The 17,077-nt window shown below is 39.8% G+C and overlaps 2 protein-coding genes across 2 annotated transcripts in view; both read left to right on the top strand.

Moving 5' to 3' along the window:
• The first annotated feature begins 3,043 nt into the window (after positions 1 to 3,043).
• On the top strand, positions 3,044 to 9,140 carry LOC149098047 (uncharacterized). Its single transcript, XM_089277953.1, has 6 exons — positions 3,044 to 3,448; positions 4,718 to 4,916; positions 5,954 to 6,051; positions 6,428 to 6,737; positions 7,744 to 7,858; positions 8,494 to 9,140. The coding sequence occupies exons 1-6, from the start codon at positions 3,248 to 3,250 to the stop codon at positions 8,975 to 8,977; spliced, it is 1,407 nt and encodes a 468-aa protein (XP_089134079.1). The 5' UTR covers positions 3,044 to 3,247; the 3' UTR covers positions 8,978 to 9,140.
• Positions 9,141 to 11,061: 1,921 nt separating this feature from the next.
• LOC110050981 (uncharacterized) overlaps positions 11,062 to 17,077 on the top strand; it is a 14,477-nt gene continuing 8,461 nt past the window's right edge. Inside the window, exons 1-2 of the mRNA XM_089278257.1 lie at positions 11,062 to 11,145; positions 16,878 to 17,003. Of these exons, the coding sequence (XP_089134383.1) occupies positions 16,896 to 17,003 (108 nt within the window). The 5' untranslated portion in view covers positions 11,062 to 11,145; positions 16,878 to 16,895. The remainder of the gene's footprint in view (positions 11,146 to 16,877; positions 17,004 to 17,077) is intronic.

The raw sequence follows: 17,077 nt of genomic DNA, 5'->3' as shown, positions 1-17,077 counted from the left end.
AAGGTTTTCTCAGGTGGACAGATGCATATTTTAACAAGTTCTCTATTGTTAAAGATACCTCTGAAAGAACAATAGCGGGTTGACACGTAAAAGAAAAGGCTACTTCTGTCACCTTCAAAACGATCGTCCTTGAGCAAAACTTTTCAAATGAAAATGAGTTTGATCTGCACGAAAATGAACGAACAGGTGAAACATATTTTCATATGAATGGTTTCGAATAACTTGATTAACTTCTAAGAATTTTAGCAAGTTTCATAATATTTTCTTCTTCATAATATTGAATCCCAGTGCTACTATCACTTTTCCTTCATCAAGTGCTTGAATTCTCAGTTACGGCTACAGTCATGGTTGCCGGGCGAAACTAATGACCATTGACCCTTCCAGAAATTTCTATGGTTTAGTTTCTGGCTTCGTTTAATAGTTTCATTCAGTGCTTTTTCCACACTTTTTGACTTCTTAGCCGTATATTCAGATATTCGCGCCATTTCCAGCATTCGTGAACAGATTCAGTCTGGCTGATGAAATTTCAAACTATTTTTACAAATTTTAAACGCAGAGCATTTTCAACTTTTTTTTTCAACTAGTTCTACTTATACAAAATTTACAAAGCCATTTGAAGGCCAAAAAACTAGCATATACACTGAATTACATCAGAGCAGAATAATCGACGGATTGTTCTTAGTATCTACACGTTATTTTCCAAATTGACTGTCGAATTAATTCAGAGGTCGTTGCTTCTTTGAGGGTCGTTTGTCGGACAACTTTTTAGTTCCAGGGCTCGTTACTTTCGGACCCTTCGCGCATAATAATTCACTCATAAGTTATGTTCCGAAAAGTATTCAAATACCACGTGGCCGGAAATGGAACAACAAAGCAGTCTTGTAATGGCCATTTGAATACCGATCAAAACACTTTTTTAGCTCCGCCCTCATAAAAGCTTTTGAAACGTGGACAATCACGGGACCCTTTGTTGTGACTGGTCAATAGAGGTATCCGCTCAACAATACAGGTTACTTTTAGAGAAAGTGCGAGAAGAAACGTTTGGAAGTTTTGAGGCCATTTCATGCTGTCCGCTTAAATGGCTTAATAAAGAGTCAGCACGGAACAGATTTCACTGTATTCGAACAAAACAAAACAAAAAAATAATTTATTCTTCACACCAGATTGTCATATGTGAAGCAATATAACCGGATTGCGTTACCTTCGTGGTATTATTGTTGAAGTCTCGCTTGCTGCGACGGAGCCAATTTTGTGATCTTCTTCTACTGATGGTAAGTTTGTCATAAGATAACTTGTAAGTAGGCTCTTCGTGTTAGGAATCTCACATTCTTAGTGCTATTTAACAAACCATGTATTGTTAGCTACAACATAAAACCACAAAGAAGTCCGCTAAACTCTTGAGGCAACCGGCAAATATATTCAAAATTACTGAAGCGTGCTTTCCTGGGTATCAGTTATGATTGTGTCGAGTTGTGCGAGGGAATTATTTGTTGATTTTAAGGCACGCTAGTGAACAATTGATGAACATTTCGCTAGTTAAATTTTATTTCTAGATTTCAAGACTATCTATCTCTACAGAGTTAATTTAAGTTACAGTACCCATATAGAGTGTTTTCACATGACATCACGGCCAAATCAATGAAACGGCGGCCAGTAAGTTGTTGTCCAACGCAAAACCCACCAAATCGCTCAAATTCGCCATTTTGAGCCGCAGAAACGACAATACACGACCACTGAGGTAGATTTACGTTCATTTTGAGCTTTAACATAGACATTACTCGATATCAGTTTACGATGTTAAGACTCTTTAATATTCCATAAATTTCTTTATATTTCGAACATACAAACAGACACGCCGCTGGTATGGGTCCCCTCTGAGGTGATCGGCGACCACACAACAAAACAATGCTGAAATTACGTACAATTTAAGAGCACGTGTCCACGAAAATCAAATATTAAGTGGCAAACTTGAAAATTTCAAAATCGTTCAGACTTTGGCTCTGAGTAGTCCATATTGAACTATTGAGTGTTCTATTAGCATTATATTTTAAGTAAGTGGGGTAAAAGACTGTATTGTAAGTACCGATAGAAATCAACTTGTCCTTAAGTTAGTAGTAGTTTAAAAGTGGGTGTCAGCAAGAATCAAACAAAACGGGAAAAAAGCGGCAAAAATGTGAAAATCCACATTTGCTCAAACTCCGGCTATTAGTAGCCAATATTGAACTATTCATCGCTATGTGGTTCATTTGTCAAAAGGATTTTATTTTTTTGGCAGAAAAATGGCATATTTAATTAGACTTCAAGGCCAATATGTGCAATTTTAAGCCCTTGTTAAATGGATTTTATTTGTTTTTGGCAGAAAATGGCATATTTCATTTCAGGGTCAAATGTGAGAAATTTAGGCTTTTTTGATCTCGCGAATATGCGCAACTTTAAGCGCGCTCTCAAAGACCGCAGCCTAATTTCCCCGGAACAAAAATCATATCAGTTAAAAGCCCATCCCTAAAGGGAGTTGATCTCGAAATTTAGTTTGATTTGTGATAAAGATAGTAGGGTATTTTTTTTCTTCAAGTTAGGTTGTGATCAGTTTCATCATGATAGAGAAACGGGGGGAGGGGGAGGGGCTCTTTCAGATCTATCACAATGCCATTTTTTTTTTCAAATGTCATAGAAATTACAATATAAAACCTGGAAAAGTTGTAGAATAAGCTGATTGCAAGTGGATATCTTGGCTGATTGTAAGTGGATATCTTCTGGCTTTATACTTAAGGCATGCGGTTTTCTTCAAAATGCCTAATTTCTAGGCCTAAATTTCTCTCACCTGGCCCTGAAATCTAGTATCGCCATTTTCTGCCAAAACAAAAATTCCATTTGAAAAATTAACAACATAGCGATAAATAGTACACTGCTTACCATGCGTTTTTCCACTGACCAAATGCTACATCATATGATCAGCTGAGGGCTTCAATGTGGGATAGTAAACATTTGCACAAGTTGCCAGCTGCGCAAGCCGAGCTTGAAGCGAGAGAGAAATGTGTGGGAGGGCAAAATCCGAGTGAGAGGAATACAGTGAAGAGAAGTGCAAACTCGACCTTAGAGCTGGGATAACATGCTACAGCCGTAACAACCTCGCTCCCATAAGGGGCGAAGGGCCTTCAGAAAGATTAGAAAGCCCGTAACCACTGAATAACTGAAATTCTTAAAGTAGTTGCCGGTAACCAAGTTACAATTGGTGCCCAAATAAAGGATGCTAAGGAGAAAACTCGACCGTTTTTTTTTTTTTTTTTCATATTGTCTTTTTTTTTTTATTTTTCAGATGTTTCAGTTTGTCATAAATGTGCGTAGCTCTCGACATACCTGGGCACCAGTCCTCCAGCGATGTTTCTCGGCAGTAGCACTTAGTGATCACAAACAAGTACGCACAATGGAATGTCAAAATGGAGAAAAGGTAAGGAGCTTCTGTAAAATACTAAAAGTAACAACCCTGATTTCGAGTGGTTCCTTTTTGATTTCTCAGCCCAGTCTTCAGTCGCTACTTTGCCGGGGACTGGTCGGAACTTACTTTCGGAGGTGGCCAGTTTCGGTTAGCTAATATATAAAACGTGTGCCACACGTGATCCTTGAGACAATCCATAGTTATGAATTAAAATGTTAATACCATGGTTGGCAAATTACTCCTTAATAAAATTGCGGAATTAATTTGTAATTTCATATGTTAAATTACAACATTGCCATGGCAACGTTTGACGCGAAATTTCTCGATACAATGAACAAGTCAAAAACCCGGGATTCTAAGTGTAATTTGTCATCCATGATATTATTAAAACTAAAAGGTTATCAAATGGTATACTCATGAAATTAAGAAATTATTTCACTCGCGTTTTGTCAAAATTCTAATAATATTCCGAACCTTAATTTGTCAGAATTTTGACAAAACGCGCTCGAAATTATTTCCCATTTTTATTCGTGGCCACTGATTTGATTACCCATACTTATAACATAGCGGGGTAATCTCCGCGATCTGAATCAGTGACGCTAGGGTTCACCTACAACTCGATGAAGCCCCTTGCTCCCCTCCCCCTGTGTGCTCTATGAAATGGCATGTGGTTCGCCAATAAGCAGAATTCTTTTCGTTCCTTCCATGCGTTGACTTGTTTTAAACCTTGTTTACAGATAATTTTTAAAAAATAACACAAATTCTTTCATATGGCGTCTGCGCCCGCAGACATTGCTGAAGAAGTTTTGGCATCTTATACTTAACTCAAGAATTCTGGGCGTAATCTAAAGGGAAACAGCTCTTTGTACTCGAGAAGGCTCGCCGCGTTTTTAAAATCTACTAGGGATCGTTTTCGTCCCAAGAACATCTCGTTCATCTTGTTTTTGCAGTGGCGTTACAAAAAGCGAAACGAGGGATCTGGAGCAGAAAATGATTAGAGACTCAATTAAATGCAACGAATTTTGTGAATTAACAGACGTTCCTAAAAGACTTTTTCGATTCCTGCTGGTTTGTTATCAAAGAATTGGCGGATTCGCCACCCGTGCCGCAATTGTCCCTTAATCCGTGGGCGCCTAGAACAGGCTACATAACGCAACTCAACAATCTATCACCCGGCATTGTCCAATTTATACTGGATGCTGCCCAAATCTGCAGCTAAGCGCCTAGAACAGGCTACATAATGTGACTCAACAGTTTATCACCGTTTTTGTCTAATTACAGGTGAAACCGACCTTCTCGCCCCAGGAAATGCAGCGTCGTCTGCACATGATACGACACCACATGGAGGCAAATGAAATTGACGCATGCTTATTCACGTCCTATCACAACGTTCACTATTTCAGTGACTTCCTGTATTGTTATTTTGGACGCCCCTATGCGTTTATTGTCACTGCGAATAAGGCGATGAGTGTCTCTGCTGGTAAGGATGCTTCAAACTTGTTGTAGTGTTACGATATTTGTTAAGCTATATTCAAAATCATATTATTAGCCCAAAATCCCATACAAGCGCGCGCACGATTATTTGTTAATTTTGCAAACTGTCTAAATTGATTCTTAATTTGGCTAGTGTCTCGAGAACAGCATCCGAACTTGCTTATATCAGTGATAATCACATGGCAAGTCACAACTGCAAATGTCACAAGTAAATTTTTTCATAGTTTTCCCTGCTTTTTAATCTAACGTTTTCTGTTTTTAAAAATGGTCCTGTAACCAGGTGGTTGATTCATGCAAGTAAACTGAAAGGGCCTTCTCAACAAACACCTCCAACTGCACCGGGTGACAAAAAAGGTTTCTGCATTTTACCGTATGTCGAGGGTACTACGGAACCGATTAAGCGAATCCTAAGCAATTACAATATCAAAGTTGCTTTAAAACCACATCATACCATCGGCAATTTATTTCCCAAACCAAAAGACCCAATCCCGAAAGATCAGACTCGTGGCGCAATTTATTCAATTCCCTGTCAAGGTTGTGACAAGAGCTACATCGGGGAAACGAAACGAAAATTTTCCACCCGGCTCAGAGAACATCAAAAAGCGGTTGTAAACAAACACTCGCATAAGTCAGCTTTAGCGGAACATTGTTTACACTCTGGCCACACCATCTCCTGGGAATCTTCAAAGATTTTACGTACGAGCACAAATTGGCGCAACAGACGTATTTTAGAAGCATGGGAAATTAACAATTGTAGGAATCCGCTGAACCGTGGTGATGGCATGCATTTGCCGCACGAAATTTTAAATTTAGCCCTAAGGGACAGGACACAATTAGCTCCGATTTGCTGATTTGCAGAGTATAAGAACGTGCCTTTTTACAAATTACTTGTCACTTTCGCCTGATGAAGGCTGAAGTTTTAGCCGAAACGTTGGGACTTTTACAAAAAATTTTTACTAACATTTTTGCATTTTTTAAACCAGAGTAACGTTTTTCAATCATATTTTCTGTTTTATTTTTCAGCTATTGATTATGGTCAACCATGGCGCCGGACATACGGCGATAACGTCGTCTATACGGACTGGCAAAGAGACAATTATTACTATGCTGTACAACAACAGGTTTGTATCAGAGATTATATTTGCTGTACAATGATTGGCTGTTAAAAATATAATCATAGGAAGATTTTAAGGAAAACGACCAATTTTTTAAGTTTAAAAGAAACATGTCTTTTAATCTTTTAAACTTAAAAAATTGGTCGTTTTCCTTAAAATCTTTACATGTCTGCTGCTATCCAGACCTTTTGATAATCATAGAAATATGATTACCTCGTTGACCAACTTGGTCACATGGTATACCTCTATGATACAATTCTCACAAGACAGAGACTAGTTCGTATAATTAATAGCAATGTTTACTTTTTCCTGTTTATCAACTGTTTTTGGTTGATTCCAATTCATAGTATCAGATCAAATATCACATGTTTTTTTTTTCCAGATTGGAGATGCTAAGACGGTCGGAGTGGAGTTTGACTTCGTCCATCTCGACAGCTATCGGAAATTTTCCGATGCTTTGCCCAACGCAAACTTCGTAGACGTTAGCCAGCCGACCATGAAAATGCGTATACTGAAGTCGCCTGAGGAGATAGAACTTATTAAACAAGGTGCACGCATTGCTGATCGTGGTGGAGAAGCGGCTGTCAAGGCAATCAAGGAAGGTGTGGGCGAACACGAGATTGCTTTGGCATCAACCGACGCGATGGTGCGAGAAATTGCCGACACATATCGTCACAGCGAAATACGAGATAGTAAGTTACATTTTGTTTCATTATTGAAAAAAAAATAATACGTAATTACGACGAAAGGTAGAAATTCAATTCTCCAAACAGCATCAACGACAATTCCGTTTGAAATCTAGCTTTTAAGTTAGGGGAGGGGTAGGAGGGGACAGGGGGGGGGGGGGTGAGATTCCCGTACCCTGCTCTCCCGCTTCCCGTACCTTCATCTCCCGACTCCCGCCCTTGTCTGTCCTGCTCCCGTCCCTGTATATAAAAAGAGACTCAAAACACATGCTAGTCATTTAGCTGCCCAATCCTTAGGCCTTTGCTTTTCCTTTCTTTTTCTTTTGTTTTTAGACTTGTTCCTCTAATCGCGTCTTTTGAAAGCTTAAGCGACAACATTTTATGACCTATGAGGCTATGACGTAAGCACCGAAAAAGGGTGTTTCCAATTTTACCAGAATCAAGCCTCAGGCTTTTAGCTCAGGGGCGAATTTTCGCTTGCCCGTTGGCCTAGAGTTCTCAAAAAACGCTAAATGCAAGTCAAATAACATTTTGGGTTCGGGTTTTTGAAAGTATTTTAACGTTTAATACGTGACAAAAATTAACATTGTGCATTTTCCTCCCGATTTCCTCCCTCTCAGACCTCCCGCTTCCCACCTGTTCCTCTACTGCTTCCGGTCCCCTTTTCTCCCGGGTTCCCCCTGTCCCCACCCCCTCACTTTTAAAACACGTACCCAGGGTATTGCCTCGCCTACCGCAGGGACAACTTCGTCCAGCATATTAGAACTCAGAAAAAGATACCTTGACGCCGAAGGTGACCCTCCCACCAGAATCAGCTTTTCTCCTTTTAGGCGATAGCTACGCAATGGTTCTTCCCTGAGGAGAAGCAGCCAACTGCAAGGAAGGGCGTTCAACCTTGTTACCGTAATACCACTGTTATGATCAAAAGAACTGCTCTTACAAAACATGGCAGTATGTGCATATCTTTTTCGTTGCTAACGTTTTGGCTAACGTTGTCGTTGTTTTTAATTAGCGTGGACCTGGTTCCAGTCAGGAATCAACACAGACGGAGCTCACAACCCAGTCACCACCCGTCGGTTGCAGAAAGGAGACATTCTCAGTTTAAACTGCTTTCCCATGATAGCTGGGTAAGTCTTGAGTAGACTTGTATGTCAAATTAGGGTTGCCATGGAAACATCAAGATCCGCTTTTGAAAAGAGCCCCTAAGAGGTACCAAGATCCTGTTTTCTGGGTGTGGCATGGATTTTTTTCACCCCTAAGAGATACCAAGATCTTGCTTTGTGGGTGTGGCATGAATTTTTTTTCACCCCTAAGAGGTACAAGTTCTAAAACAACACATTATCCCCTGTCATATGTTTTATTTTCGGCTCAATACCCTAACAGCTACCGCAAAAGCTCCCTACTGTGGACCACCCCTAAGGGTACCAAAACTGCTTTTTTAACCCCTACCAGGTACGACGAGCGTCCCCGTCCTTTTATATGGGAGTTCCCTCGTGACTTGACTTCGCAAAGCTACCGTCGGCCGTCAAGAGCGCTACGCAATAGACCAGTTTCGTATTCTCGGTATTGGACTGAAACTAGCTTGCAACTGAGGCTAACGCAGGTAGTCGTTTCAAATGCAAGTTACATTATTCTCTTTTTAATGATATTGCACCGCAAGAGCCTCCATTGCAAGCTAGTTCCAGTCCAATACCGAGAGTACGAAAATTGTACGATTTTTCCTGTTTTCTAACGTTTAGTTTGTTTGTCTTGTTTCTATCAGATACTACACGGCACTGGAGCGAACGATGTTTTGTGATCACGTGCCAACAGACCGACACATAGAACTATGGGAAATCAATTGCAAGGTTCACCGCCGGGGCCTGGATCTAATCAGACCGGGTGCTCGGTGTAGCGATATAGCACAGGAGCTTAACGAAATGTATCTTGAGCACGACTTACTAAAGTACCGCACTTTTGGCTATGGACATTCTTTCGGCGTTCTTTGCCATTATTATGGCCGCGAAGCTGGCTTAGAAATCCGCGAAGATATAGAAACAGTCTTACAGCCTAATATGGTGGTATCTATGGAACCCATGATCACCGTTCCCGAGGGGCAGCCCGGGGCGGGTGGATACAGAGAGCATGACATATTGGTTGTCAGGGACACAGACAGTGAGAATATTACAAAGTTCCCGTATGGACCAGAGTATAATATTATCAAAAACGAACCAATTCTCGGTCAAAGCTTCTTGATGTCTAAATAGCTTCTTGCTTTTTCTTAATAGTTGTTTTTGCCTGTAAAAATACCTTTGTGAGGATAACAGTATCAAATCAATATGATGACGTTTACGTTTCGGTCCTTTCGTTCTAAGCAAGAAGTGCCTTATTATGGCGAAAATAGACCAATAACAAATCTTGTTGTTGCAGAATATATCCATACCCTCAAAGAAGGTATTTAGGTTTCAACACCCCCCCCCCCCCCTTCACCACCTTTTTCAGAAATATTGCTCTTTTATCAGGTTGGTGTTGATATTTTTAGCACCATGTTGATAATAATATTGGTCTCTACTTTGATACATCAGTTTATTAATCCATCCTTCCATTCATTCAACCATCAGTCTGATGGCTTAATTAATATTTAATACAATGAATATTGTTCCGCCAGATTCTTAATTAATCTATTTATGTATTCATTTGTTCAATTGTTCCATTTTCAATATCTCAAAACAAATCAAATGTAATAATTAATGATTTTAATCCCAATATCACTTATGTAATTTATATTGATTTATGTATGCATTATAGTCTTAGAACAGGCCCCCTGTAGGGACAGCCATCTAGTAGTTAGACGCATAAACAAAGTTTCTGAATCGAATCGAATCAATCGTTTATTACTACACACATGGTGCTTGGGAGCTAGAGAGCTCGGTCAAAAGCGCGCGTGTGTAAATTAAACAACTGTTTTAAAAAAGCATGCCTACAAATATCAAAAATTTTAATCTCAAATCCGAGGGTTAAATTTAAAATGAGAAAGCTAAGTTCCTGAATCATAATATATATTTACAAATTCAAAAAAAAAAAAATGCTCTCGAGTGAAATGTTTGACCAATGACTCGATGTTTTGCATTTTACGCAGCGTAGAGGTATCTTAGGCCCAGTTCAGACGCCGAACTTTTCATGAGCTGAACTAAATTCGAATTTGGACCGACCCAAATTATCAAAAGTTCGCCTGTTGATTCAGACGTCGAACTTAATTTACCGAACTTAATTCAGGTTGAACCAAAACACATCGAAACATCAGAAACATCAGCGGTTTTCAGCAAGGTGTATGCATTAGATTCGGCACATGAAAAGTTCGACTTCTAAATCAAAGCCGTTCCAAAGCCGAAATTACCGGCTGAGCTAGGCGGGAAGAACGGCTGAGCCGTTCCAAATTCAAATAGCCGTTGTTAACTGATTCAGACGCCGAACTTTTCATGTACTTAATTCAACATATTAGGTTCGGCTCATGAAAAGCCAGGCGACTGAACTGGGCCTTAATAAATTTATTAGCGGAGTCAAACCATTGAGCAGTATACCCAAGCTGATTAGGAAGGGGTGGTAGAAGATAGAGAGCTGAAAAGAGAGAGCCCTGCACGCGGGCTTGCAACCGCTCTAGGGGTGGCTATTTTGGCCTTCTTTTGGACAATAGGTTTAGAAGGAAAAATGCTTTTGTTAGACAAAAAAATGGCTGGAAACAATAGAGATTTCCTCAGTATACTCTGCTATATCAAGAATAGATAACACTCCACCTCTCATGATTATTCCCGCTTTTAATGATTCCTCATTTTAATCATGATCCCCTATTGAAAAGATTTTCCGTTTTAAGGATTCTCCGTGTTTAAGACTCCTACTCTTTTAAATTACGATTTCCCGAACCCCTTTCTCCGTTTTCCATTCCTCGTTTCCCGTTTCCCGTTTCCCGTTCCCAGTTTCCCGTTTCCCGTTTCCCGTTTCCCGTTTCCCGTTTCCCGTTTCCCGTTTCCCGTTCCCCGTTCCCCCCTTCCCCGTTCCCCCCTTCCCCGTTCTCCCTTTCCTGTTGTCCGTTGTCCGTTGTCCGTTGTCCGTTGTCCGTTGTCCGTTGTCCGTTGTCCGTTGTCCGTTGTCCGTTGTCCGTTGTCCGTTGTCCGTTGTCCGTTGTCCGTTGTCCGTTGTCCGTTGTCCGTTGTCCGTTGTCCGTTGTCCGTTGTCCGTTGTCCGTTGTCCGTTGTCCGTTGTCCGTTGTCCGTTGTCCGTTCTCTGTTCTCCGTTGCCCGTTGCCCGTTCCACGTTCCCTGTTTCTATTATTTTCACTCGCAGTCGAGTGATCTGCGCCGAAGCATGGATATAGTTTATAGATTGCAAGATCGTGGCAAGTTCTTGAGAATTGGGAAAGGTTTTAGCGAAGAAAGAGGTATGCTATGATGCTCGTTGTGAATTAATTCATAAACTGTGGTTGTAAATTTTTGTCAGTCTCAGAGATTTCGATTTATACGCTCCATGTCCTCTAATCAGCGTAAATTTACATTGTCTATCACGATCCAAGGTTCTATTGTCGGTGAGTGTTTTTCCTTTTTTTTTTTTTGAATTTAAAATAGATCGTTGCGGAGCAAACTGATGCTTCAAATCTAATTCTTTCATGCCCGTCTGTTTGTTCGGTCTAAACCTGGGTGGATTATTATCACTGATAGATGGATCAGTGCAAACCTTGTTATGCTCTGAAGGAAGATTGCGACACGAGCGCCATTAGCGTCTGCGTAGGAGTCTGAAACATTGTGAGTGAGACCATGAACTCGTTCGCGCGTGCAGCAGTCGATTAGATTCCTCACTTTTCAATCTTTCACGGTTTACTTTTGTTAAATCGGTTCTTTATGCTCAGGGAGAAAGGAAACAAGGTGGTGTATTTCTTTGTTCTCAAAGCGTTGCCTATTTTCAAAATACTGCTAGGCAATCAACTTGTTGTTACGATTGACCTTATATTAAAATGAACGCCGAGAAGTTGCCTAGAACATTTGTTGTAAACAAGACTAAAAATCTCCCTGTTCTCTTAATTAAGCTCAGAACTTGGTTAAACTTAGACGCATTGAATATGATATGCTCCTCATTAAAACTAATCTGTTTCACGTTGCTTCATGCCATGCATAATACGCCGTCGATAAAAGCAGGAACATGGAACATGGAACATTCAACATTCCGGAACATCCCGGAACATCCAATAATTATAATAATTATGCGAAAAATATGTAAAATTAAATTTTAAAAATTAAATCAAACAAAGATAAACTGGTATCAGCTCAGAAAATAACAACAAAACAAAAACATAACAAAAAAAAAAAAAAAAAGGAAAAAAGAAAGAAAAATGAAAGTGACTGCAATGAGTGAAAGCTGGCAACTAACAAGAGTAGTCCATTCCTTCCAGTCGTTCGCCGTCAGTTTAATCACGTGACTGTCCCGTATTCCCAGATTTCGTTCTTTACAGAAAACCAAGGTGGTGGCGTTCGAACTTCTTAATCAGACCTAAAAATATGGGTACACGAGTGTGATCTTTTTATTCAATTCATTACGTCAATACAAAGATATGCGTATACACGATTCCTCATGAAGAAATAGTTTCTCCATGACATAGAAATAGAAACTCTTCGGCATTGAGTTTCTTGTCTAACCTAGTGCAGACTGCTCGAGCTCTGATGACAGTGTAAACAAATATACAAACAAAATTTAAAAACATTTGGCGACGGGCGCGCTGTCTTGCAGGGTCGCTGTTCAAAACTTTATAGATCGTTTTGGTTGTCACGCAATAACAAGATAAATCGAAAATCATTCAGTAGATAAAGTGAGGAAACAGATAGAGAAGACACTTCTTCAATTCAAAATACGCTAGGTTTCAAACGAAGCGAGCTATTGAGCTGTAACATTGTAAACAGATATAAAGTTACCCCCTCTTATGTCTGATGGGGATAAAAACTTTGGTGGTTCTTTAGTTTTCGATTTTAGAAAATGATGAGTCACCTGAAAACAATTTATTGTCTCAAGAAATATTTGTTAGAAGTGCTGGCGATCTGAAATTGAACTCTAGGTGTCGCCAACAGTTCAAATGCATACTTTTATCGCAGGCTATAATCTATTCATCGCTAGTTCAACTGCACGTGCATATCGTTATCTGACATTCGATCAACCTTAGTGTTATGTCGAGCCATTCGAACACCACCGAAGTAGACCAGACATACACGTAGGGGCCAAACCACCCCCCTAATGTTTCATGAAGGCTATATTTGCTTGGTTTATATATTTCTGAACCAAGTTTGGCAGATGAGCTTTCTTTGTTCTCCAGTTTATTTTAATTTAGAAGTTGTGGCAAAATGTTAGATTATGTCGTCATAATTGATGACGTCACCAAAACGTGCTATAATTTTTTCTAAAATCTGATGTAAAGATTATGTCATTGGAAAGGCCTTGACTTGACGAGTAAAATGCCGGAAACCGTTTTTTGCTACGATGATTATTTTTCGAGATATGGTAAATTAAATATTTTTTTGCTGTCCCCCCCGGAATTTGCTTAACCATACTGTCCTTCTTAAGTCAGTCTCTCTGGTTTATTTTTTCAGTTTTTTTCTAGGAAGGCTAATAATCTAGAAAAATAGAAAGCTTGATGTTGTCAAAAATCGTATGGTTTTAGAAATTTGATTTTCAGCTTTGTTAGGATGGTATTAACAGCTAAAAAAACAGGTGACGTCACAGGTTATGACGTAACAAAACTAATTTTAACGCAATAACACTAGAGGGATAAATTTTTATTCCGATTTTCTTCTTTATTTTTGCTTTAGTCATCTGGAACGTCACATGTGCAACATAGCTGCATTTGCTGGAACAAAATTACGGCTCCAATTTGGTGATTTTTCTCAAGGGGGGGACCCCGTATTTTGCATAGTTATTTTTCATATTTGAAAATGCCATATTTCATTTAACTTTTGTGATATGGACAAAATTCTTTCAGGTTTCAACTCTCCTTGATGTGCTCTTTCGAACACATTGTAAAAAATATGCATATTAAACACTTCAAAAGTGGTAAGAAGCATGACGTCATCACTATGACGTCACAACTTTGACATTTACTGACATTTTTCTCGTAAATATAATTGGCAATAGGTCTCCAGCTCATCTGCCAAGTTTGGTGTAGAAAGAGTCAATACTTTTTAAGTAATGCGAAATAATGTGAAATATCCGAGAACTGACAAAACATTTGGGGGGTGGTTTGGCCCCTACGTGATACGAAGTACGCGCGCGAATGCGCTGCTCTAATCATTGATTGCTACTAGTTAATAACTAGGGTATCTAAAAGATAATAATGCTGCGGCACATTCTATTGATAGTGACATATTTTACGCAGTGATTCATCTACAACTTCATGCATGATGACACATGGATGGCGAGGTGTGACAAGGGATCGTGACAAAAAAGCACATAGTGATCTGACCCATGTTTGAACATAAAAAGATACACATCAATCTCCCCTTTACCAGATCTCGAAAATCGAAAGATGTGGAAGTTGTAGGAGCAGAAATCTAACTTATAAATTCTGTATTGATACGCATTAAATGTCTCAAGAATGTTGACAGACTGTGTCGAGGACGCGTCCATCGCGATGTGTGAAAATGTTAAAGCTTTAGCTTAAATTCATGTTTGGATGAAAAGAAATAGATCGCAGCATATATGAAATTAGCGTGTTCTACGGTTTTCGTTTGTTTTAATTATTCTGCGAGCTTTAGGAGCGACGATTTCTCTTCATTTAAGAATTCGGCCAAGTAGGCGAGACTGCTAAGAAATGACATACTAAGTTTAAAATTGAGATGTCACAATAAATCGCCCAGATTTTACAAACTTTCATATACTGCATGCATTAAGAACAAAAGCAAGAGTTGTGAAAGCAGGCACAATCTCCTTCACATCGTTTTACAGGTAAATCAGAGCAAAACACAACCACTAATCTTTCTCACTGGAATCCACGCGAAAAGGCGTCCTCCTGTAGTTCGTGACGCAACGTACTCTGGTAAAAAGTGGCGCAGTACATTCTGGTTAAATGCGATGCATTCTGGTAAAAAGTGATGAATTCGAGAATTTGGATCCCCTTTTACATATTCTTCTTAAATCCTGTTTATGTTGCTGCTCGCTCGCTACGCTCGCTCCGCAGCAATAACTTGCTTGTTACTCGGGCTCCCGGAAAGGCCGAGTCTGCACTTGTTGGGTCATAGTGCCAGACGTTCCTAGCGGAGCAGCGCGAAAACTGGGGATGATAAATAGCAACATGAAGATTGAACAGTGACAAAACTATGGCTACTGACTTAACAAGCAACTGTATGATGCTCAGACGAACACCCCAGTTGTTGAAGAAATCAGGGATCAAAAAAGGAGACGCAATGAATTACCTAGCATTCATCGTCCGAATCGTCCATGTTTGTGTTGAAAAACAGAGTGCTGTAAAGCGACGTAACGCAATTGGCGGGAAAGAAGAGGAGCCTGCACTCATTGTAGTCAGTTGAATGAATACCTAACGCCCCCTACCTACCCTTTCGCGCGCTCCTCGCCACCAGGATTTCGCGCGGCCATTTTTTTCTCGCGGTTTTCTTTCGCGTCACGCACAACGGACTAAGCGAAAGAGGGACTACTTGTAGTCCATATTGATAATGATGACAACAACAACAATTTATTGGTATTTCCATATATATGAAACCTATTACCTTAGATAACAATATATAAAATATATAAAAAGAAAGAAACTAAAGATGACAATACCACTAATCACATTAAATTAACTAGGAATACAAGTTTCTCTTATATGCAATGCTTCATATACACAATATAGTTAACCTAACTTCTTCTAAGAAACATACCCAATTCAAAACTAGAGTGCTAAAACCATGCCCAATTTATAACCAAAATGGCCAAAATTGATACCCTCTTTATGACCAAAACGGCTGAAAAACCCTACCCCTTGGGGCCGCACATACCTATATAGCCCATATAAGAGAGTACCCCCCCCCCCCCGGGGGGCTTCGCTCAGCACGCCACAGGTCAAACACTTTAACCCCGGTTTTGTGCTTCTTTGAGTGTTCTTGCTCTGATTATTCTCCGTCATCTCAAGTAAATTAGTAGGATCTATCTCTCAGAAACCTAGCTGAAGACTCCATTTGAAAGTTTGACACGTTAAAAAGGTGGAGAGAAAAGTCGGAAAATTCCACCATTATCAAAACATAATAAAACTTAAGCTACAATCGCTCACTAACGTATGATGGCAGTGATAATAGCTGTAACCTGATTGGCCAATACTTGGTTCTTTTATTTATCTTGACATTTGATTGGTTGCTGGAAAGTACCCAGATTTTTCTTAAATTGGACAGTTTGTTCAAAACTAAACTAAACGTTCGAACAAAAACTATCCAGTTTATTTTAAATTCGGACAGTTGGCAAAAATTAATAAAAAATAGATCTGTTGGCAGTATTGGATTTTGATGCAGCTATATAATTAAAATAGCACAATTGCCCAATCATTGGAACTAACTAGGCGGTGGGGGTTGGCTTTATTTCATTTTCTTTATTTCTACGGTTAGGCCTACCCTCCACTAATCCACACGACAACGGAGCTTTTCGAAAACGCTCTTCAAACCGGGGGAATTTGAAAACGCCGGCTTTTCGGGAATCATAAAACGGAGCTTTGGAAAACCATGGCGTCACGATAATCATGCGATTTCTCTGACCGAGTTTTCCTCAAACACAAATTCAAAATGGCCAGTGATTGTTGCATTTTTAATTCCTCCGGCCAAGAGATTATGATCCTGATCATATTCTCTTGCTCTGGCGTAGAGTGGACGGAAAACATTTGATGGCATGCGTTATCAAACTGAACTCTACGTTTTTCAAATTCTTCCGGCGTAGTGTGGGCGGGGCCAAAGCACAAGCAAGAGCGAGTCTTCTCTGACCATGAACCGTCGCCTGCCACACGCCCTCGATGTCGGCAAAATATTAGTTTATGTTAATTCAGATTATCAGAGTCAGGAATCATTGACCGAGATCCCGAAGACTGACTGGCAATCTTACAATATTCATTGTTGTTGTCGTTAACTATTTTATTTTTTATTTCATTCACGACAGATCCCGACGGTTGCGATAATGAGAGTATTGCTTCTTGGGAGACTGAAGAAATTGGCAGCTCCAGCTCTTTGGCGCGCAAAGCACGACTATTTTCCGCGAACACTCAAACTACACAATGGCGAGAAGGTACGTTGGTTGTGTACAGCTTTCAAGTGTTTGTGTACCATGCCACGGCAAGAAATTTTCGAAATCTTATTTGG

The sequence above is a fragment of the Orbicella faveolata genome, unplaced genomic scaffold, assembly GCF_042242905.1.
Source record: "Orbicella faveolata isolate gen_17 unplaced genomic scaffold, um_ofav_v1 contig_46, whole genome shotgun sequence".
Lineage (NCBI taxonomy): Eukaryota > Metazoa > Cnidaria > Anthozoa > Scleractinia > Merulinidae > Orbicella > Orbicella faveolata.
The sequence above is the reverse complement of the archived record's forward strand: the minus strand, read 5'-3'. Positions and strand labels throughout refer to the sequence as shown.